This window comes from Argopecten irradians, chromosome 5, assembly GCF_041381155.1.
Source record: "Argopecten irradians isolate NY chromosome 5, Ai_NY, whole genome shotgun sequence".
NCBI lineage: Eukaryota > Metazoa > Mollusca > Bivalvia > Pectinida > Pectinidae > Argopecten > Argopecten irradians.
Window position 1 is genome coordinate 1474738 of NC_091138.1, and position 25275 is coordinate 1500012.

General features: G+C 36.1%; 2 protein-coding genes across 6 annotated transcripts in view; one reads left to right on the top strand and one right to left on the bottom strand.

The window, feature by feature from the left end:
• LOC138322617 (fatty acid synthase-like) overlaps positions 1–25275 on the bottom strand; it is a 381340-nt gene that overhangs the window by 180913 nt on the left and 175152 nt on the right. The gene's annotated exons all lie outside the window — the stretch shown is intronic.
• The window catches only part of LOC138322614 (protein NDNF-like), a 121007-nt gene that overhangs the window by 92171 nt on the left and 3561 nt on the right, over positions 1–25275 (top strand). For 3 of the 5 annotated variants that reach the window (XM_069266592.1, XM_069266591.1, XM_069266593.1), the window contains 2 exons: positions 11955–12158; positions 22262–22365. In XM_069266592.1, the coding sequence (XP_069122693.1) occupies positions 11955–12158; positions 22262–22365 (308 nt within the window). The other 2 variants (XM_069266594.1, XM_069266589.1) reach the window with 2 other exon arrangements.

Consider the following 25275-nt stretch of genomic DNA (forward strand, 5'->3'; position numbering starts at 1 on the left):
TATATTGAATATAAAACAATATTTTATGTACTATATTCAATAACTAATAATGTTATTTAATATAAAACAATAACTACATGAAATGCTGTACTGCTATTTCACATAACTATAATATATTCAATATAAAACAATATTTTATGTACTGTATTCAATAACTAATGTTACTATTGCACATCTTAAATAATATTTCCGTTATCTCTAATATATATGGTATATAAAACAATATGTATGTATTCGATAAATACTACAGCTGTTCTACATAATACATTGTCTATAAATCGTACTTCAGTTTGTCCCGCAGGTATGCAATCAGTGAATAGCATTGGACTGAATACGATAGTCACAATATCCTCAAAACAATTATCAGTTGTTTGTATTTTTTATTTCGGAAATCCCCATGGAGCCTTTAAATAGAACAATTCTAATAGTTTTTCGAAGCTTTTCATGTGTAAAGAAAACACACTGACGTAATTTTTATCATTTATGTACATCATTACAAACGTTTAGTTGTTTCACAGACACCCGATCGTGAATTGTTTAGGAACTGATACTTTGTATTCCCAGTAGCTTCCTAAGATCAATTACCCACCGCGAAGCAGACTATCGCCCTGTGCATTGTTTTCTTGACCTGACATAGTGATCGACTGCACTTGTTCTAAGTTCTAAAAGTATTATCTATCTGAACAATTTGACCGTCTCCAATATCACAGAGGTCTTTAAAGTGTACGTAGAGCCGTTATAGATCCGTCTATGCATAATAAATCAACTAAATGGTGAAAATGACATGAAAAGTATACGTTATAGTGAGTAGCCTCTCCAAATACACATCCCTCTAACCGCGAGGCGTGCACTATAGACTCTGTCTGTCTACCTCTTCAGATCATTTCGTATCACCGGTGGGCTGAGAGACTACATCTGATTACCTCCCGCAGTGCACACAAACATTGTCTTCTGAGAATCGTGATACCGCACACATTGTCTTCTGAGTATCTTGATTCCACACACATTGTCTTCTGAGGTTTTGATGATAGGACTTGTAATGCCGCACACATTGTCTCCTAGGACTTGTGATGGCGCACACATTGTCTCCTAGGACTTGTGATGCCGCACACATTGTATCATAGGACTTGTGATGCCGCACATATTGTCTCATAGGACTTGTGATGCCACACATATTGTCTCCTAGGATTTGTGATGCCGCACACATTGTCTCCTAGGACTTGTGACGCCACACATATTGTCTTCTAGGACTTGTAATATAGCACACATTGTCTTCTAGGCGTTACGACGCCGCACACATTGTTTTCTTGGCACTCAATGTCTACATGGATTGTCGATACTGCATTAATTAATTCCAGTGATATATAATACAGTTAATATTGTACACTAAAACTGGTATTACCGTACACCCACTTTCTAGAGGGCACCGCACACATCAACTCTGCGAGGACATTTATTGCCTTGCATCTGTCTCCTAGAATAGGGTACCGCACACATTGCCTTTTTTTGACTAGCGAAACCGCACACCTTGCCTCCCAGAACCTGATTGGTTAATTATCTAACGTATTCCCACGTGACTTTACACCAGTTATTCGAAGACTTGATTAATATTACTTTTATATACATTTATGAACAACTTCTAACATCATTTCATCAATAGAAGTTAATAAATCGCTCAATAAACTTAAACGTTCAGATCGTCCTGCCACACACGACGTTCACTGTTTTAATTACAATAATTATAAACTTTTGAATTATGATTTTGTATTTGATATAATCATACATTACATTTTATTTTATGTAGTATTAACTTTGCTCCAGTTATTTTACGTCCTATCGCGTAATGCTGTAAATGGTTCTCCCGTAACTTGGTTAGTATCGCTATTAATCGCTAGAGTAATGGCCATATCCTAACATCAGGCTCACTACAAGTAATATCACAAAGAGCTCTGTAGTAACAAATCTAAATATAAATGAATAAAAAAGGGAATTTGTTTTCTAAATTTAAATTTCTCCTCAGTGAATGGGTGTATGTGTGGACCTACCGGTAGACATGTGTACAGCACGTTGACAGCTTATCAGCTGCGTTGGAAATATCATCAGCCCGTAGATATCTCTCCCCCGAACAAGCAGCAGTTTTTACATTCTCTCCATCTCATATTTATAGAAAGAAAACAAGGTTTAAATATGAATGTCGGTCTGATCTAAAATCTACATCAGTAAGTGGGACCTGTAAAACAAATTTGTCCGTTACATTCAGCAGATGTTGTATCTCCAGTCAGAAGTTCTGTCGACATGGTTAGTGGCACCTCGGCGAAAAATACTAATATATAACGTTCTTGTTTGGATTGAAGAGAAAACTGGCGAGAGGTTCCCGATACATCACTAGGATCTCTAACCCCGTAAATTTGACGTATATTTCTTTCTAATGCTTACTTTTAAATGATTTTTTTTCACACATAGACTCATTTATTTTTACTATTTGTTGTGTCATTTTATATAATTTAATCTGATTTTGATGAAATTAAGGTATAGATGATGTAGATTTCTTATTAAGAAATATAGGACCATTGATCCTATTTCCGTATGGATATTCTTTGTATTAGTAACAGGGGAAAATGGCTTGTTAAATAACTGAAAACCTTATCATGTTATGGACATTACAACATAAACCAACAACAACAAAATATCATAACGTTCTGACAAGTGGTCTACAAATACTGCCTCAACAACAGTAGAATTCATAAGCTGACTTGTAAGTACTATTTCATTGAGTATTCGTCATAGTGGATCACATTTAAAATGATACTTTGTATTCAAACGTCCCCGAAAGTAATCCCGTCGTAAATAAATGAAGCATTTGAAGCAGCTTCCATTAAGTGATTCAACGTATTGTAATGTAAACATTTTAAACAAATGACACTATGCCTTGAAAATAACGTTAGTTTAATCATGTTCGATTAACAAGAAGAATAAGTCTGCTACGAAAGAGTAATCAATACATAATTTAATGACTATTTGGTCAGGGTGCTATGAACATTTCCTTTATTACATCCCCTTCCTATCTAACTCCCGTAGGGATTGCAGTTAAAAATGGTCAAAAGCTAGCGTTCGTAACTGTTAAATAACATAAATTCGTTCATATCATACCAATATTATATAATATGAAGACAAAATAACAAAAAATAATTGTTATATGTATATATTTTTATATCTAGTGAAACGTGAAAGGTCGTGCTTGAGTATAATATCTGTGTAAAAGTGCTTAAACGTTGGTGGAGAGGTAGCATATCAAGATAACAGTGGGGTATGGTGTGAAATAAATTTCTAATAATATATTTATATAAAAGTCTTTGGAACAGGGATAGACACATTACAAAGATTTATGTGTGGAGAATAGTATTACATAAGCCGGAGAGTAGACTAGGTATATATTACACTTGAGGTATTTATATAGATGGAGAATTCACAGGTACAATTTATATCTATTTTCAATAGCTTTTTCTACTTAGTGTAACAGTTACATACAATATGAAAAATTGGTATCATAGTACAGTATATGTACTTCAAGAAAGGAGAGGTTGAATATTTATTATCAGTAATCATATTACGATCACATTCAGTTATACATAAAATAGTTATGGCTTATACAACAGGCTATGCCTGTATAAGGCGTATCACTGAACAGAGATGTTGCATCAATATATGGACTGAAGAAGGCCCTATAGTGGCTGAATATATATTCCATAGAAATGATTTTGATTTTACTTTGAATTTATTTTGGCCTTTTATTTCGGATTATTAATATACTAGCTTTACACCGTTTTAATCTCATTATTATCAATATATGTAATACAGTATTTATAAAAATTGACATTTCTTTTAGAATGTGATATATACATAAACGTTTGTGTAACATTTGTAAATATATCTCTAAGAGAACTATATCGTTATGTTAAATTCTACACGAGTTTATGATGTTGGGGTGAGCGACGTATTTATTGACGGTTGATGATGACATTAACGAGATACGGGTGAAATTAAGAGGTGTGCTATTGTAGCCGACATGCTGCCCTTTAACATAGATAGGTGTGAATTTCGTCTTCTGATGTTTTAGTTGGAAGCATGTTAAATAAAATATCTCAAAAAGCATAAAGAGCGCTTCCTGTCGATAGCTGCCTCTAAGATCGTTTTGGAGTTCGGCCAATGGTTTAATTTAATGGTTTGCATGATTTACGTCTATTTTACATATTCTTTGGTTACGTGGCGGTCAATCACTCAGAGTGTTACTCATCCTATTGTTCTTAATTCCTAAACAATACCAGACAAGGTGGCGGCCATTTCATACGGTTTTATCAAAATAATAGCAATTAAGAAAAGAGAACGTGAAAGCTAAATACTAGTTTTTGATTTTTTTTCTTTTCAAACGTTAAATTATTTTGGCACTTGAAAAAGATGCTTGCAAAATATTTGTATGTATGACGTAACAGATAGATTCCAAATTCGCATGTTATTTATCAAACATAATAACAGTTACAGGAACACTAATTATCTCGGTAGAATTAACCAAAATATTCCGTCGCTACTTTAACATGTTTCATCAATTTCCATCCTCGATATTTTATTGTTTTTGAAGTGGTCCAATTGGTCAGTTACATGTTCATTCTTTATTTCGATATGTTATTGCTATACTTAGAGACTGTTTAATTGTCAATCCATAATCTAATCATCAAGTATTCAGATTCGATTCCTTTACTTCACAAGCAGTAGTTTATTTAAGAGGAGTGATACACTACAAACCTTAATTAGATGGATAAGGTTATATCACATTCTCAACAGTTTTCACACGTCTCAAATAAACTTTTAACGAAATACTTCCTTTTCACTAGATTTCATTTGGCACTAGCTATACATTCCAAACTGGTGTATTTGTTTTCTGCGCTCTTGTTGTTGTTTCACATTTTAATGAAACTCTAATCATGATAAGATCAGTATATGACCAGCCATACTTGATACAGTTTCAAAACAGCGGATGTTAGGGAACCCTTACTTTGCTATGATGTCACAGAGTCAGTTCATTACGCTATGTTCACGGCTCGAAACTTATAGTTACCTCGTTAATTTGAAAAATAATCTTGTTCAACAATACTTAATTCAACCGGGACCAGTCGCAACGACATATATATATTTCTATTTAATTGATATATCTACCACTGCCGAGTATATCAATTTACACTGCAATAGGATTTACTTTTTCTAGTTGTACACATATTTGTGAGGAAGGAAATTGAATAATACGTCAAATGTCATTTCTAACGGCATTTCTTATAGCATTCCTGTATGTCATGATAAACATGAATTGTAGCGCTGTTGTTTTATGATATTATTTGAAGTTATATGCTAAGTCAGTGTGGACATTTTTTATCAATATTGTTCTTTATAATGTAGATTGCCAGACAATGTTTCAATTGGCGTATTTGAATGCACCGCTTCACATTTTGCGTAATGTTCTAGTGTAGATAGACAAGATAGATAGCTTGGATAACCTGTTTGATAGTCTTGGCACCAGCTACATATCCCCTATAAACAAACCAAAACATAATTGGACATTAGTGTACCAAGTACAAATCTGGGCTGGTGACAGAGTATCAGAAAGTAAAGTTTAAGTTACAAGAATGTGCGTGTGATGTTCGTAATTTATCAAACGTTTACAATGAATATCCAAATTAAATAAATACAAACAGTTTATTTGCTGGAGGTTAGTTTCAATTTTATTATTTTCATCACATTCATCAAAGTAGTGTAGGAGGGAAACGACAAGTAGAGTAGCAACTAGGTACACACTTCGATCTGTACTTTTTTGATAGAATTCGAAAAAATGGAAAGACAAATGATTGGAAGTACGGAATGTTACTACTCACTTTTAAAAAGTATTACCCACGTCTATTTATAACAATAGAATTAGGAAGTTCGTGACAACAAGTCGGTATGTATGGGAATCGAACACGTGTCCGCCCACCTCTGGTCACGGCGTGGTAGTATACCGTGTACCATTAAACTAATATTGTTCTTGTCAACAGATACTCCATGTCGAGTCACTCAGTAAAACTGCTTACTTACAATACAGTTCAATATTGTAACGATAGATTAAATCTGTACTGGGCCAACAGACAGGAAGAAAGCAAATGAACAGGAATATGCCATTGGTGTTTTTCTAATTAGGTTGTCCAAGATACCAATATGTGAGTAAGAAAACAAACACACGTGTATCTGTGTTTTGTATACATTGTTTAGTCAGGGTTAGAGTACTTCTGTATTGTCACTACATACCTGGCATAGCTTTATAGTCCTTGAATTTAACACTGCAATATAATTAAATATATAAGACAATGGCGTACTGGTCTTATCTATGACTGGTATGTGGCGGGTATGGAAGGTGTCTATGGCGGGGTATCAGAGCATTGATCTCCGGCTAGCACATGTCAATCACTGAAGTGCACGTCAGCATTTACAACACAAACCTACAGATTCTAAAGGCAGATTCCATATGACACAACAGTCTTAGGCCATCCCTAAACACGCCCCTTTGGTGTGCACCGTCTAGCCTATCGGCATTAATAACCAGAAATTGTTTGAATATTTTGTACGCAATTTATCAAAATGGAACATAATATATCGCTTTAAATTCCCCCATTAACTCCTGATTTTGATACCATTGGATGAAATTAGTTATTGGAATATAACCAAATGCCGTTGCCAAAACACAGACTGACGTTAAAGGTACTTTCGCGAGAACGGCGTTGAGCCCTTTATTATACCAACATGGGGGCTATTGGCTTTCTGCAGCAGTGTAATTACATATAAATTAAGGTATGTATGACGAGTTAACACGATTACGTGTAGTTGTCCTGTTACAGTCTCGGGAAGCTTCAATACTCTCTATCGGAGTATCACAGACGGCAAAAAGGCCACTACTCACACACAGTTGCTGTTTTACTATATGGGTCAGCTTCATTCTGCGCCTCCACGTCTGGTTGGCTGAATCTCTGTAATACTACGATAAGACACACGCACCCCGTAAGCGACTTCACACTTGACCAATGTTACACAGTGAAGCGACTTTGCGTGGAAATTTACATTAAGGAGCAGTTACTACAAAGAAAGTGTGTATTAATAGAGCGGCTAGTTAAAGTGTCTTGTGTTTGTACAGTAGTAGCTAATCAATAGGACCGTGATATAGGTGGTGTTTGGGCGCTCACCTGTCCGCAGACAGACCAGTACTCTTGGATCGATTCGTCTGCCTCTGCAGCACGTGCGTAGATGGCGATATCTCTCTCTTTTGTGTTATTTTAATAGAGAGTAGTTGGTCATTTATTAGCGGGGTATCTACAGGTTAGCGGTCGTGCCGCTATCTCCGCAGTTTTATTGGAGTTTAAACCCCGTATACGTCAAACAGTGGTAAAACCATTGTGCATCCTCAGTTGTAAGCACTTTGAATTTCAAAGCGGTATGACACCGATACTTAGATTTCACTCCTGCTGTCCAATGTTACAACTGTGATGTTACTGGTGATTGGTAGAAAAGGTGGTCGGAAACATCTAACCACGCCAAGTGGCAACCCTTTGGATACACGTAAAGTGGTAATTACACTCAAAAGTGGTGAAGACATGTGTACTTGGTGTTTTCCTGGACGACGCTTGTGATCCTTGGGAATAGAGGATGTCTATGTGTCTAAGGAAGATGTGTGTTTTTGCATTGTTACCGTGTTGTAGACGCGATTCTATCGAGGAGGAATTGTGTTGTGCTGTGTTGAAGGAGACAGCCCCGGGATATGTTAACCATATAGATGGTATTGAGGTCCCTGTCCAATGCAATTCATGATTATAGCAGGTAACATTATTTCTGGTGATGTAAACAGCCTCAATAATTACGAAATATTGTTTAGATCAATGTTCACCATTTATTTATCATTAAGGTTAATGCTTAGAGTTAAGTTAATTTTATAGAGAATTTATCAAAAAAAAAAAAACATAATTCATTGATTAAAACAGATTATTAATTTAGTTTATATTATTTATACCATATCATGATATAATTATAATGAATAGCGAACACATTGTTTATTTTTATTTTAGATCATAATAAAGGCATTTTTACTTCTATATATGTATCAAGTTTATAAAAACACTCGATATAGATTAACAGTTTCTAATTTTAGAAATTTAATCTTATATTCAATGACAATATTGAATTATTGGATAAAGCACGTAGTGTATTTGAAAAATGTTAATACGTTTTTATGCTGACAATAATAAAAAATAATGAATAAATGAAAACAAAAATAGAATTGAAACTTGATATGATTTTAATAAAATTTATTTGTTAAGTAAAGTGAGATAACAGTAGTAAACACCTGGCGAGTGTTAAGAAGATGGATGGTGGGAAGAGAACGCGCTGCCATTTGGTTTACTGAGTTCTGAGCAGCCGTTGATCTGTCTGTAAGGGAAAGCACGCATACCTTATAAAAATGCTTATCTCCGTATATCATGAACAGAAGAAAAACACGTTAGCATATACACGGTCCTTAAATGTTTTATAAAATTTAAACCATATGACATCAAAAAATGAAAAATCACATAAAATTTCTAGGGTCAACACGACGACTAGTATACACAGTGCTTGTAAGAGCATTGGTTTCTTATCAAGTGACGAAAAGTGAAGCCGAGTAAACCATATGTCCTCACTAGACAAAAACTCCACTGTGGAGTGGACCGAAATACCGACTCAAATAGAATGTCTATATTCTATGTAGAAAGTGTCACTTTTATGAGGGTGCCGACGATTTGTTTTAATCATCAATGTACTTCTTTTTATGACCTCTTTGGTATAATTTTATTTTGTTATTACTTTTCTGTAGAAAGCTATTTGACACAAGTTTTCTAACTTATATGTATTCTCCTTGACACCTATGCATACGACAAGAGTATATAATATAGAAATGTTAGTTACAGTCAGTTGTTTGATATGGTTTAATTATTCTTTCCCGACTTGTTCTATCTGTATGTGACACTTCCCTCCATATGCATCACAGTGATGTATGTCGTTGCGTTATTGGAGATTGGACGTCAATGACCTTAACATTGCCTTCATATGTCTATAAAATAGTGATTCTATACTTTTTGTATGCTAACAAAAAAATATTCCTCTGAACTATTTTGTTGTAAAGATGGAGTTTTGAAGTTTGCTTTCGTAGTTCATATCATTGAATTGGCACTAAATTTCATTTTTTTAATTATAACAGATACATACTTGGTTTAATTAATATTACTGAATTGTTATTTTGAACTAGACCAATTTGCTGGATGTCACTGAATTTCCACGTATTCCTAACATTGACACTTCTCTGTTATGTTATCTTAGTGGTTTGGGTTGTATTAATCATCCTAACGCGTTTCTCCTAATTTGACTGTGTTTCTCCTAATTTGACTGTGTTTCTCCTAATTTGACTGTGTTTCTCCTAATTTGACTGTGTTTCTCAATCATCCTCTCCACCTTTTACTATAGGATTTACATACCATGGATATATTATCCACTACCATTAGTTTTTAGGCAACTACATAATTAACTATCTAATTTCCGTAATATTATGTTTCCTGAAACCATGCATGCCCCTTCTAACGGAGATCCATTCTATCATAATGGCACTGTTTAATTCTTTAGGATACTGATGTATCTGTATTGGTTGTTGGTCTAATGTCGCATTTCATTTTCTTTTATCCTGACTTTGTTGTCTGTTTATGTCCTTTCGTGTTTTATAAAACACTACCGGGACACATAGTGTACTCTCATGAACATCTAGGGGTTCTAATGTAGTTTACTCATTCAGAACTGTGATTGTCAGTGATTACCACTGTAGTTTTCTATATTCCTCTAATTTCCCATAAAATTCCTCCAAGTCTTCCCTAACCCCTTTACATTGCATATCGGAAAGATTAGTTTTCCAGTCGAAGAGACTGCAGTAAAATTAACGTTGATGATGCATTAGACAGAGCAATTGAAAAAGTCATAGAAATTAGCGTTAAGAAGAGCATTCTAGTTGATGGGGTTAGGTATACAGGCAGAGGTAACACGCACTGCCATTTTATCATAGGTATGTAGAACAGCTTGATTTCACTAAAGTGATGACACGCCCTCATCTCTTTACCTGTAGACTGTCTGACATAAGGGCGAAATTGTTGTAATTTAAAGACGATGAACGCTGGAATACTTACATCAGACGTTATCTACGTAACATTATTATAAAGAGTAACCCTTATAAAACTCATAACTCGTTTTTTCGTTTTTGTATTCATATTTTTTTCAAATGATACAGGAAAATAAATATTTTAGGAAAGTTCCTTAACATCGCTATGAAAGTGAAGTCAGTTTGGCGGAAGTGTTGACTGAGCTACAAGCTGTACCCATTAGCACAGTCTTTGTGGATGGCCTATAATGAAAACCAAACTCATATCATAGCTAGGTCGTTTAGGAGTCTTACGGGGGAAAATAATAGTGTATTAGCCCAACACCAGGGCCGTATAATCCTAGAACAAGGTCGACATTAGGGACTTGTGGCACGATTCCATACAGACGAAACCTGTCTACAAGTCTAGCCTCAGATGTCTATAGCTTTTTATCAGCTTTTTTATTTCTGTATTTCCTTGCCATCTTAATGAAAGCTTAAGAACAATTTCTACTTATCGTCTACCGGTGCTATCACCTGTCTTGTTTTTAGATGTGTGATAAGAGGGAGGGAATCCTCGCCCCATTAGGTAGTACGTCTTTCGTCAGTGGAACAGTCAGGACCAGCGATAACTCCCTCCCCCTTCCGCCATCACAGTTACGTATGTACACCCAGGTTAATGGCTTACCGTATTAGTTTTATTTCCATATTCTTTGACTTTGAGCCATAACAATTCGTAAAGAATCGTATAAACGAAATGGAAAATTTTAATAAGCTGCGCTATTTTTAGTAGAAAGGCATTTCTTTATACAATACTTTAAACATTTGCATCGTCGACAATTCTAGAAGTGGCGTTCTTGGATTTCTACTAATCATTACTTCCAATAAGAGAGATCAAGCACTGAATCAAATGTGAATTATAATAATTGTAATGGTGATTATGTATGTTTCCGCTTTACCACGGGGGAATCGATTCTTCATTCTACAACATCCAGGTGCATTTCCTTGTTGAAATATGGAAAGATGCCGAGAGCCAGAATATGAGGCCTACTGTCGGGCCATCAATACACGCGTATGGTGACCACACACGTGCATGAACACGTTAATATATAGTGTAGCAATTCGAGATACAGACCGGCTGGTCCTCTACTCAAAGATCAATTCTTACCGATCACTATATACGCAACCTCCCTTACATTCTAGACAAGTTCACTAAAACCAACCAATGCATTTCAACCAATCGTGATTTCAATGTTTATAAATATATTCTAAATTTGTGGTGCCGATGATTGAGTTCCAATTTTCAATGTTAAAATTGGAAGTTGGTGAGGAGGCTGGTACGAGACAGAAAGGTACGGGGCTTGGTGTGGATTATATACACAACTGTTTCCCCCGTACACCGGCACTGGTAAGAAATAAACACTGAAAGCCTTGCTGGCACAGATATGTAAACTTTTGCTGCACGAAAAATCGTCTCTCGTGTATCTTATTTAACTATATGCAATTACTTACACTCACACTGGCCAATATGATAAAGTAAAGAGGATATTTAAAGTTGGTATCCCGAGTCACCCTACACCAACCTGGAAGGCCTATAAACCCAATTAGTGATAATCCGTCGACTTTACATCCCGGGGACTTTTAATAAGGTTCTATCTCTTAAATGATAAGGTGATACATCTTGTAGAACGCTGACAGGCACGCATACCTTACCACAGTCCCCATGTTTCAGGTTCACCATGGTACGACCGTTCGACCCCTCAAATGGCTGCTGTACCGGACTACTCACCGAACTCATTCTGCTCATTGTGATCCTACTGCACGTGCGAAGGGGCGTAGCCTCTGAGTGGCCCATACCCGACGTTTTTTATGATACCAAGGTGATACCAGAGGACCACGAAGTCACCGCCTATTTATTTAAAAACGAGATAGAAAGGTACGTATGTTTATTACTGTATGAGTAGAACAGTGGCGGGTGGATGATATGTATGTTGGGGGCCAGGCTGTTGACCTTTGGTCCATCCGAGTAGGGGGGTCAAACATCATATGACAGTATCTGTGATCTGTTTCTCGTATTACTACTCCCATGTTGTCTTCTCTTTGTGAATGTAGTTTTATTTAGGACAAGTCGTGTTTGAGATTTTTCCAAGGCACCCCTTTCATGCAGACATCTAACATTTTCAATGTTTATTTCTGATGGCAGCATATGCACTGCGCGATATTTTAAGAATTGAAGTACGTTTGCAAGTGCTGAACGAATTCTGTATAGTGTGTGAGTTGTGAATGTGCGTATGTGTGGCGTTTGAATTTACTTTACTCTAAATCACCTGTTTTAAGCTCCATCACCTATTTTTATCTGGAACATGACTTATGTAGAGCTATAGATAAGTTGGTCTTTCAGTCAAGACATCGCACACGACAATACCATCCACGATACCATTACGCCAAGTCTGATTCGTACTCCAGTCTTTATCTTTCAATTCTAGGCATTCTTTTATGAGTGTGTCCACTTATACATGATTGGCGTTTTCAAAAAATGAGAAAGTAATATTTCCATTATATACCAATGCCGATTTGATATTGCCTCTTGCTTCATACCTTTTCTAAAATCTACACAATTGGTTATAATTTGGAAATTGTAATTACATACACTGACGACAAGATTTCCGATAAGCTAGAGAATTTGGTCGATATTTGTCTGACATCCATACTATATTTACCATCTGTATATTGGTTACGGAGGTGGCATATGACTTCACAAGCAGACAATGTAGCAATGCTTCCTCGGTGTTTACTTGGGATTTGTTCATGGATTTATCATTGTCACTTATTGTACTTAACATTTCAATTCATTATACATCTGTTTCTTCGTCCTACAATATACCACTGATGCTGTAAGTATCGATATACATAGGATTTACATTGTAAAATCTGAAGTATGAAAGAGAAAGTGAAGGCGACAATTTTCTCACTGAATGTTGAAAAATATCTTTAACAAAATAATGAAATTAAAATTGAAATTTAAAATCATTTTGGTTTGCATTTATTGCATTTATTTATGGCACTACGTTTAAAAGCTTTCACTAATTTATTAAATATATGTCCTTTACAGAAATCGATATCTTTTTTTATTTATTGCATCAAAATGAGTTCTGTATCTATAAAATGATTCTTTGACATATGTCTTTGTGAGGATGATCATTAATGTGGTGTACAGAGTGTGCATGGGTACATTGAATCTCTGATTGCTCATTTTTTGTTATTATAAAACAAGGGTGAATATGATTCGGTGGCGATGTTTTTTAATTTTTCAGTACAAGTTCAGATCTGATATTATCCTATCTGTTAAACTGTGTGGAAGTCCTGGTCGGGTACACCACTTCATTTGGACGTTGGTAGCGCTTGGTCGAGTTCAGCTTCTCCTATGATGCGTTAATAAATTCTCCTATGTACTACATCGCTTCATATACATATTATTCGAAACTCGATATGTGGTTTGATGAGAGCGTCCCGAGACCCTAACCCCGTGGAATTTGATCAGTTTAGCCTACATTTACACAGAAACCCCGCGGGGAGAGGATGGTTTAGACTATTGTTACCTTACTCTCTCGCACGGAAACCCGAGCTCATGACGACACATCACACTGCCTTGATTTCATTTCAATCATTTGTATGATATGAATTAAAAACCGATGCATCATCATTGTTGTCTACCTACCTTTAGGTTCACTTGGGAGTTATGTATACGTCTTCATGTTACTATGATGTCTCTAACATTGTTTTCTTTTAGGCCTCACTTAATTTCATTGCTTAGTAACAAACAGTTTTTTTTTCATATCGTCAATTAAATATTTTATGCATGTTCTCCTAGACCTGAAAATCCATCTGCAGCTATAGTCTATATAGTTATTGTTGGAAAGGGCACGGAAATGTCTCCTGTAAACTATGCAAGTCGATTATTTTAAGGCTGCACTATAGGGGCTCATGTAACATGCGCCAGTGTATTGTACGATGTATATAGACTAGCCGTGTGATTGTTTAAAGCTATTGAAAGACGACCAGATTGGAAATAAAACAGAAAAGTGACGTCTAGATTGATAACCACGTACCTATTCACATCCACAACTCATAACACACAGCGATCAAGTAGAGTACAGGTTCGTCTCGATCACGTCAAAAAACAGTTTTGTGACATGTTGATATCCCCAGAAATGTTCGATAACAACACTATTTAGTGTAAAACAAATGGGCTATCGGTGTGTACAGGTGACGTGTGCTAGGGCTACATTTAAACATCATACTGTAAGATGAATTACATAATTCTGACCAACAAACCAATTCGGTGTGTCACCGTTGATGGTATTGTCAGGCAGGCAGTAATACAAATGTTTAGTTCGTTCGTTTATCGTTAATGTACAGCTATTATATATAATTCATTTAAACTACAACGCATCATAATATCATGAAAATTTATCAGAAGTGGTTACATTATATTTCTCTTGAAACATTACAATGATATTTCAAAACATATATACTATATTGCTTTTCAATTATATTGAATATTTTGTTTAACGGATATTGAATTTTTTATACATTTGTATACTGTCTTGTTATGTTTTTGTAAAATAATTACCACATAACGTTATATATTACACCGATAATGTTTTTTCCTTTGAATTTTTCTCACATGTATCTACACATGAAATTTCAAATTATCTTCTAATTTAATACTATCTCTCTTTTTCGCTACTTGGCGATTATTGTACATTGCGTATACTAGTTATAACATAGAATCTGTTTTTTTTTATTCTGTAAATGCTTCTAACCTTGATTAATGTTTTGAGTCTCTGGTTAAGTTATTAAAGTTTATCACACTTTTTCAATAAAATAGCAACATCACTACAAAATATAAAAATATAGTTCAAGTGAATTTGGTAAGTTGAACAAATTAATTTGGGATTTCTTGTGGTGATATTTACAACTTTTAGACTATCGCCGCCACCTGACTTATCAGATGCCCCCAACACCTTGTCGAAATATGTTCTCAATATTCAATAAAACTCAATAAAACCTTGACCGCCACTACCAGTGGTCAGTTCTGACCAAGCTGACAATATATCACGTAACTTTGACCTGTTTGGATTAACGCTAATCCCTGACCATTTCCACACAGCTGATTATTGAATGAGTTAACGCCACACTAGGTGGGTGCCACTGATGAGCCCAAGGGTACAAAAGTCTTGTCGACCACGCGTGACTGTTGTTTCTTGATTACGGCTCTGTCAATACCCGCTAGTCCAATGATTGTGCACATTTCATTTCCAAAATGAGCTGAGTAATACACGTATATACACGATACGCGGAAACAAGCCATTGCACACGTGCTATTTTTCGGTTCACTCCTCTACCCCGAGAACCACAAATCACAGTTTATCTACTGATACACAGATATTGTATAATATATCATTTATCTGTGGGAGATAAACGAGTGTGATTAAAATTAAACATTAATTACTGGCCAAGGGGACTGCTCGTACACAAAGTCAGGTATTACCTATATGTATAAGTCACCGTGAAAATTGCTCTATTTTCTCACATGGGGGTACAAATTGTGTGTCACCTAAAGTTTATGTCGATTCTGGTTCCGATAGGGCAATTAGTATTCCAATATATATGTATGAATAACAGATAATGGTGTATGTGAATGTATGTATTTAAAGTCAGCAGATATTTGAAATATGTAAGAGATATTTCCTACATTATAAGGAGCTTGCTATTCTCAGAATTTACATCGGTCATTCTGTAGTATTATCATGGAATCTAGGTTTTTCTTATACCGTCAATATTTTTAAATAATTGTTTTCACAACTTAAGAAATGTTTCGAAATTCATCCATATCATGCAGGTTGCTACGTTCTATTAATTGCTTGCTTTGTGTTTACATTCCAAACCATCTCTGTTACACTTGGAGCTCGATAAATACTTTATTATCTAATTTACAGAAATACACTCCCTTTCTGATATGCACCGTGACCGGTGTCGGGTTGTAGGTAATGCTAGACAATATCCATTGTACCAATATATCCTTTCATCATGACGTCATCGTTAATAAGTAACGTCACTTTTCAAATTGACTGTGTCCACTGTACGATACAGTGAATAAAGAGCTAACTTTATCCAATTATAGAAGTCATTATTCAAACCGACGAACGTGCTAAAACTTCCAGTCTATTTTGTAATGCATCCTCCCCCGCCGGAAGTGAGACCGCTACCAGCCCCTTAGTAGTTGTTCTATACAGTAGTATCTTTGCACGAGTCATTTACGTAACCTTTAAATTATATTGTCCCATTTTCTTTATCGCTAAATTTTCAATGTGCAGGGTTTGTTGATTGTGCAGCGGATTTTGCATTTGATACTTGAGCGTTGTAAATTTAATGTTTAGACGAATTATAGTGATCTGGAAGTTCACCATACAGGAAGACCTACATCTACTTTCTGTTTTATCACACAGTGATCTGGAAGTTCACCATACAGGAAGGCCTACATCTACTTTCTGTTTTATCAACCTTATCATGAAACACATACAATTTGCAAGTGAAATTAAAATCTGAATCAGTGGTTAAGAAAAGTGACGATTAAACCTCAGTGGAGCCTTGACACGCTTTAAATGTAATATGTAGGAGATAACAAGGACTTTCTGTTATCCAATACATTCGTCACATTAACCTAACTTGATAAGACTAAATCTTATGGATGTTTTGTCCTACATATTTATGCTTTTCTGAGGCCTTGGTAATTTGCTTCATTTCCGTTTCGCACTGCAAGGTTTAAGTCATTGGATGTCTTAACGAATATGCTTTATTTATAGCATATTGTCCAAACAAACAAAAGATATATAAAAAAAAATATGTAGAAGAAGTTTTATCAAGAAGGTGTTGCTTTATGGAAGTAAACTACAAAATTGTATGAACAATTACCCTGAAACCAGTTGTAAGTAATTTACTGTAAATTTGAAAAGGAAACTTTGCTTATTATAATTTTATATATTTTCTGGCCGATATATTGATGAATTCGTGCTTTGTTATCTTCATCTAACTACTATTTTTGGTGATAATGCAGTATATCGTTTTTTTTAATCTTTCATTTAGTCGTTTTAATAGTGATTAAATACTATTTGGTTTATTTCATTTGTCTTGTCACTTTATTGAATCATCATCATTTAGGTTTATAAGTTTGTTGTTGGAATGTTTTCCTTTTAGTATTTTGCCTCATACATCTTTCATCACTTTTATTGATTGTTTTGCTGAAGTTTCTAAGTTATTATTCTTATTTCTTTTATCTTTTTCTCCTGAAAACTGCAATAACGTTTCACCATTCCCTCTAACCCTTTCCCTCTCCGCCAGTCGTACGGTGCTCCAGCCAGTCTCCCAGTGCTGCCGTCCCGCCAGATGTATTGATGTTTAATTGCTGCTGATGTTGACAGTTTATTGTCGACAGTAATTATTTTATTATCATCTGTAATTATACACAGTTCCTAGTTGTTCTAGCCTTCGATGTTCATTATCAGACCTATCCACTCTCATTCTTGTCCTGTCTTAATAGTTCTATAGCCTCGATTTCAATTATCAGACCTATCCACTCTCATTTCTTGTCCTGTCCTTTAAATAGTTCTATAGCCTTCGATGTCTCATCATTATCAGACCTATCCACTCTCATTTCTTGTCCTGTCCTTTAAATAGTTGCTATAGCCTTCGATGTCATATATCAAGACCTATCCACTCTCATTTCTTGTCCTGTCCTTTAAATAGTTGCTATAGCCTTCATGTCTCATCATTATCAGACCTATCCACTCTCATTTCTTGTCCTGTCCTTTAAATAGTTGCTATAGCCTTCGATGTCATTATCAGACCTATCCACTCTCATTTCTTGTCCTGTCCTTTAAATAGTTGCTATAGCCTTCGATGTCATTATCAGACCTATCCACTTCATTTCTTGTCCTGTCCTTTAAATAGTTGCTATAGCCTTCGATCATTTCTTACACTGTCCTTTAAATAGTTGCTATAGCCTTCGATGTCATTATCAGACCTATCCACTCTCATTTCTTGTCCTGTCCTTTAAATAGTTGCTATAGCCTTCGATGTCATTATCAGACCTATCCACTCTCATTTCTTGTCCTTGGGCTTTTTGTATTTTTTATTCACCGACAAGTAACATTGCAAAATGGAATTCATCAAATATCCCCAGGAATGCATCACTTTTGATGAAGCTGACGTTACGCGACATTGGAATTCCTAAGGAATGTGTGTATCTTATACTTGTTGGTTTGAGACTACATGGCCATACGTTCAGTCTCTTTCATTACCAATATCAACATTTGTGTCCTACCCAGATGAAAAAACCTAGCATATCCAATTTATTTTATAGCTCTGCAGGATTTATCCTATGGCAGTAGAAATGTACAGAATTTAATGAGAGTTATGGCATGTGACCTTCAATATGTATCAGAATTTTAATCTGTTAAAAAGGCATCAGATATAAGCAATCATTGGATGGCATTGGGTGTACAAGGTCATGGATTATCATCTCTTGTATCGTCTCATAACATTTTGGCGGTCTTTTATAAATTTAGAATCACAGCATTTCGGAACTGCATGTCAACTATTTCAATGGTATTTGTTAGATTTGTTCATTTTAATTGATAAAAAATAGTAAACTTGACATTTCGGGCTATTATAAATGTTAATGTGTCTAGCGGACTTTTTTTATTTCGTCGACAAAATGTCAAATTCGTCTCGTTGAGTCTGTCCCTACAGTGTCAGCCTAGTCAGAGTAACCTATCCTATCATTTTTGTCTCAGAATTTCCATCAGGTTTACCAAAACTCTTTCAGATCTCTCGGTGGTTTACTAAAACTCTGTCAGATCTCTCGGTAGTTTACTAAAACTCTGTCAGATCTGTCGGTAAAGTCAGGTTTGGCTGTATATTACTGTTGCTATGATGAATACAGATGGTTAAACTAATGTTTTAGTGCCATTAGATTCTGGCATTATGTCAATGTGTATATGTATATAACCTGGTCTGTGCGCTCTGACACCTACCCGCGGGCAGGAAAACGTGAGCAGGGTAGATTTTGTTTATCAGTAGACAGTCGATGGCGTGAACGATGGTTCTGTAGACGAGACATCGCATCAGATACTATACTTAGGGGCGATCTGATTAAAATTGGATGTACGTATGTCTGAGTACCAAAGTATATATTGTTGTTTTTCATTCGAGTATGCAATGTATGTGCTTTCCTCACGAACGCTTCCCTCCTGACCGGCAGCCATTTATATACTTAGGGTCAGTCAGTGTGAACGGTTACACATGCTATACTGCGTGTTTTTCAGCCACCAGGTCACGGTAGGTGGCGCTTCAGTCCTGTCCGGTCACGGGGGACCTCCCCACCACAAGAGTACACGTCGTCTTGTGGTGACGTGTCCAGTTACCACCGTATCATGTGACTACTGGAAAAAACACTCTAATACTCTCCAACCGACATTAGATATGATTCGTGCTCATTACAATGTGGATGTAAGCGCTGTTTTATCTAAACAAAAAGTATAAGCCAGCCAAACTAAGTTCCCGCTAGCACCTGGCCCATGTTTATTGTTTCGCCTTAATTAAAATTACAGGTGGCCAACTTTTAATGTCGATTTTATCGAAAGTGGTTAAAGAATTTCTCGAATTGCTTTTTTACGTGAAGAATGAAGGAACATCATATAATTGCGTACGTGTTCATTTATATTGTTAATAGATAACCTAAATAATTAATTGATATAGTTAATACAAATAAAAGATGAACTTGAAAAGATTCATGAGCTGTATCACAAAATGAACTCTGAATAAACAAAACAAATTTATCTTTAAAAGCTCACTAAGTTATTGCTTATACAATGTAAAAACGAAATATTTCGAAGTTTGTGTTGAAACTATCTAAGTATTCCTTGATGAACATCCGAGAACCTTTATTTAGGATATTGACCAAAAACATAGGATATTCGTAATACAACACACCCATATCAAACACTTTTAAGCAAATCATTCGAACTAGAGTTACATCAATTGAATGCGTTTAAACAAAATTATTTGGTGTATTTCAATATATAATTAAAATGACACTTAAAACACAGACAAGTCCTTATTTGTAAAAGATAGGTCTTCTGAACGACATGTATTAACATTTACATTAGGTGTTTGCAACTGTATTGGTTTCTGTAAAGTAATAAAATTCGTCCAATACTCGAATGTAATGCTGGGAATGATGGTTGAAATTATAACTAGTGTGACTATAATTGTTTCCCTAAATGATTGAGGATTTCAAAACTATTAGATTGCAAAGCTTTTTTATACCATTTTCGGTGGTACCCACAATCCGCAGAACATGTCTATATCTCGGTGATTATATTAGATTATAAGGCAAGTGGCTGATTTTTACATACCACCAAGTAGCACATTAGGTTTGGAATGCTGCACACTGTCCGTGTGGCGGGTGTAATGAGCCGTAGTGTGCATCCCGAGCTGCCCCCACATACGGGTACTACAGCCGGCTAAGTAACGGCGCATGACGAATTACAGACATGTGGTTTACTTCATTTCCGGTAGCAGGTATGTTGTCCTGTGACCCTATACACCTGGTATGTCTCTCGGCTCTACACTGATCTACTGCACCTTTGCATCGCTAATCGGCAGCATGCATAGCTCCCAGACATGACCTTATGGCTCGGATTCGTGTGCCGAATGCCCACCCAGACATAAAGTTCTGGGATAATGTGTGAAGTGATTCTTTCGATGTGAAACGCACTGGCGAAACCTCACTAATAAATTGTTAATAAATGAGATATGGATGGCCCAATGTTAGCTTCAGTACTAAAATTGAACTTGATAATTCATAGTAACGTGTACTATAAAACCAAATAATGTTATAATTTAAGGAGCAAATATAATGTAGTTGCAACCTTATTTGAAAAATATCAATATATAGTGCAAGCTCACTTTGTGTTCTTTTTCAATATCAAATGCACAGTTTTCCATAGTGATTTATAACAACGTATTCATACATATGATGAGATTCTTATTAATTAATACTTGACACCACGGCTTAGGTCGTATTTTATATAGGAGTATAAATCAAGAGAGTGATATATGCTATTTATGAATTCATTAACTTAACATATGTATATTAGCATGTATGTCAAACGTTGGTGACAACATGTTGATAGATTACTCGATAGTGCCTAGATAAGGACGTAAACACCCCTCAATGGACAAGTCTATCTTACCGATTTTAGCACTCTTCAATGTCGGCATTAGCAGATGTCCAGACTTCTACTCCTGGTATGGCCTACCGCCAATGACAAGAAGGGTCAGATTCGACACATTCGTTTGAAGCGCAATTTTACGAGTCTGCCTGGAGAAGGTGTTTTGTCTGGAATAGGATAAATGCTCTCCAAATTGTACAAACCATGTAGTAGTTAACAGACGAACGAAACGCTCCAAACCTTTCATATCGCTCCGGTGGATATTTATTCTAAAGAGCACTGACGGCTACTTGACTTCGGAGACAGGTTATGTGTTGAAGACCCAGGATCTTACAAACAATCTTATCTGTATTCCCCCAAAGGCACTTGAAACAAAACGATCTGTTGGGTTTATGTTCGACTTTAATCGGTCTTCTCCATTTCTCCATGGCTATGAAACTGGGTTGACCGCGTCCTTGTCGAACCCAGGCACAACTACATAATAATAAACACTGTTGGATGATTTCCCTCGATTTACACTGGTGTATGTCATATTTTGGGAATTCTAATGAGTTTTATATGATATACTTGCTGAATATATTTGTATTTTCGTGAAGGTATGTTGCATGAAAGCCCAATGCTACAGTGCTGGGGGTCATGAAAACTTGTGAGTTTTTTTTTTTTTAAATACTTAATGTTATTTTACCGACCTCTCCATCGTTTTATTGCTCTTATAATGACATCATTTTTTCCGTTACAGTGTGTTTTTCCTGCCGGACGATGAAACTCCTGTGAGTATTAGTGTGATACCGTGTGCTTCAGCATTAGAATGGAACGTCACATATTCAACTTACAACAAAAGTGGTAAGTATCGCCATTGTTTTAATTGTCGCCACGCTATCACCATGTATGTCCATTGTTGTAATTGTCGCCACGCTATCACCATGTATGTCCATTGTTGTAATTGTCGCCACGCTATCACCATGTAAGTCCATTGTTGTAATTGTCGCCACGCTATCACCATGTAAGTCCATTGTTGTAATTGTCGCCACGCTATCACCATGTATGTCCATTGTTGTAATTGTCACCACGCTATCACCATGTATGTCCATTGTTGTAATTGTCACCACGCTATCACCACGTATGTCCATTGTTGTAATTGTCGCCACGCTATCACCATGTATGTCCATTGTTGTAATTGTCGCCACGCTATCACCATGTAAGTCCATTGTTGTAATTGTCACCACGCTATCACCATGTATGTCCATTGTTGTAATTGTCGCCACGCTATCACCATGTATGTCCATTGTTGTAATTGTCACCACGCTATCACCATGTATGTCCATTGTTGTAATTGTCACCACGCTATCACCACGTACGTCCATTGTTGTAATTGTCGCCACGCTATCACCATGTATGTCCATTGTTGTAATTGTCACCACGCTATCACCATGTATGTCCATTGTTGTAATTGTCGCCACGCTATCACCATGTATGTCCATTGTTGTAATTGTCACCACGCTATCACCATGTATGTCCATTGTTGCGATCCTCGTTTAACATTTTTAAGTGAACTGGATCTGACCTAGACTTGTACAAGTAATATCGACGATAATACAGAGATGGCTGCTGCTTCCGGAACGTTAGGTTAGGTTTTACTTTTATCCTCATACAGTAAGACTAGACTGCAGTTTTAGTATTAGCTCGGTGATATCATTGTGTCGCTAGTATTTTAACTATAATACATACCGCCCCTATATAGGAGACAACATATTGTTTTGAATAAATATCTAAATAACGAAAGGCGGCAAACATTATGTTTGTATGAAAAACATTTGAGACATATCAGAAATACCAGTGCGACAAGCCAATGTGTTTCAGGGGCTTAAGTGTATTTGACGATATAAATCTTACAAATATATGGCAAACTAGCCCAATTATCAGATCAAAACAAAACCATGACAACCAATTAACTGTATCTTATAATCCGAGCAATAGAATTTCTAAATTTTCTGGTGTGTTGGTCATAAAAATTCTCATGGTCCCCATCCACCTGCATATCTGCAAAGAAAGCTGCAAGTTACGTTTGCACATATTTAAAGAAGAAAAACTTCGGCAAAAACAATCCTAAATATTAATCGCAGATGTTTGTTTGTATAGCGGAGTGAGTGTATCTGAGAGTAGATAGGAACACTTGTCGTCTATCCTTCTCTCTAACGAGGTAGGGACATATGATACACGTGGCGAATAGCTTCTAACTAAACAGACCATTTATTAACATTAGTTAGTTTCTCGGTAATCATTTCTGTGAAAGGCATATGGCGGATTCCTGTTGTCAGTGTTCGAGGTAGAGATACGTGTCAGACGGTACGGTTTTTATTCCCAGTGTTCGCCCCATGGTATTTCACTTTTACATCACATGTATGCTCCGTTATAAAGGTCTTTGATGTTTTTGGAAACTAATTGCTTACAAAAAGAACAAAACTATTCCAAAAGGACATTTTACTTGTGAAAAAGTCCCATTTATGATCCAAGCGATGATAAATTAATTTATCAAATGGTTTTAATAATACGAAAGCATTGCGCTTTTAAGTTTATCCGCTCCTAAAGGAGAGTTCAGTGAGAAAAACTACACAGTCTGTAAGGGAATTTCAGTTTACGGCAGAGGCCCGTGTACTAGAGTAACGCGTTCGACTAGTGCACTTGTTTTAATTTCTCGCATGTGTTTTTTGTCAGCGAATACACATTTCTAAGTTATTATAAACATGAATCCCGGAGATGCACGTTGTGGTTAAAATCATTTGTTTCACATCTCAACAATGTCGAAGATTAAAAGCATGCCTTGTGTTTTGGTGATCTGGGACGATCTCCTGCCACAGCGCGGAAGTCCTCGTTATTGTAGGCCGTAAAGGGAGCAGGCTCCAGCACCAAACCACTGCTCTGACCTGATGGTAGTGCGCTTTCTATCAGATCAACACACATGCACTTATTTCACGGCACAATATTTGAATGTTAATCGTGCTCTTCTATAAGCAGATAATCGTGAATGTTGCCAAGCATTTTTTGGTCCGTTATATTAGATTGTCCCCTACTTATAGGAACTATACAGAGATTAACCTGTCTGTAACATCAGCCAGGCTTTACCAGCAAACCTACGATATAAGCTCCCCAGACAGAATAACAAAGGCTCTTAATACTAAGGTGAAGATGTGGAGGTTTCCCGCATGCGGAGATTGTAATCAATGTCTTTGGTGTATAAAGGGAATTTAAAAAATATAGCTCAGTTTAAAAGGATTATCAACGCACTTAAATCGGGGGTTAATTTCACTATTGAAACGATGAATTTAGCCTTGCCAACAGAAGCGATGTAATCGAGAAGGCAGTCGAAGGCTTGTTAGAGTTGTGTGTAATCCAGGCAGTTTCATGTAGCGTCCGATAACTCGACTTACGATAACGTCTGGGTATCTAACACGTTCAGGAACTTTTGTTTTGTGCTAACCCGCCTGAGTCCTTCACAACAAACTAAATGCAATGCATAGTTATGTTCAGTAAGTAATTCTGAAAAAACAGATCATTCACTCCTGTTTTACTCGCAAAATTTTCGTTTATAAATATCAAAATCTACACGAATTTCGCTGGTGAGATTAATATTGTTACTAGAGGTTAAATCTAATACCGATTTTGAAAAATGAAATTATTTTAAAATTACAAATGTTGTAGTCCTTTCAAAATTCTTTTTATTAACCGTAATAAAACATGAAATGATTCGGATGA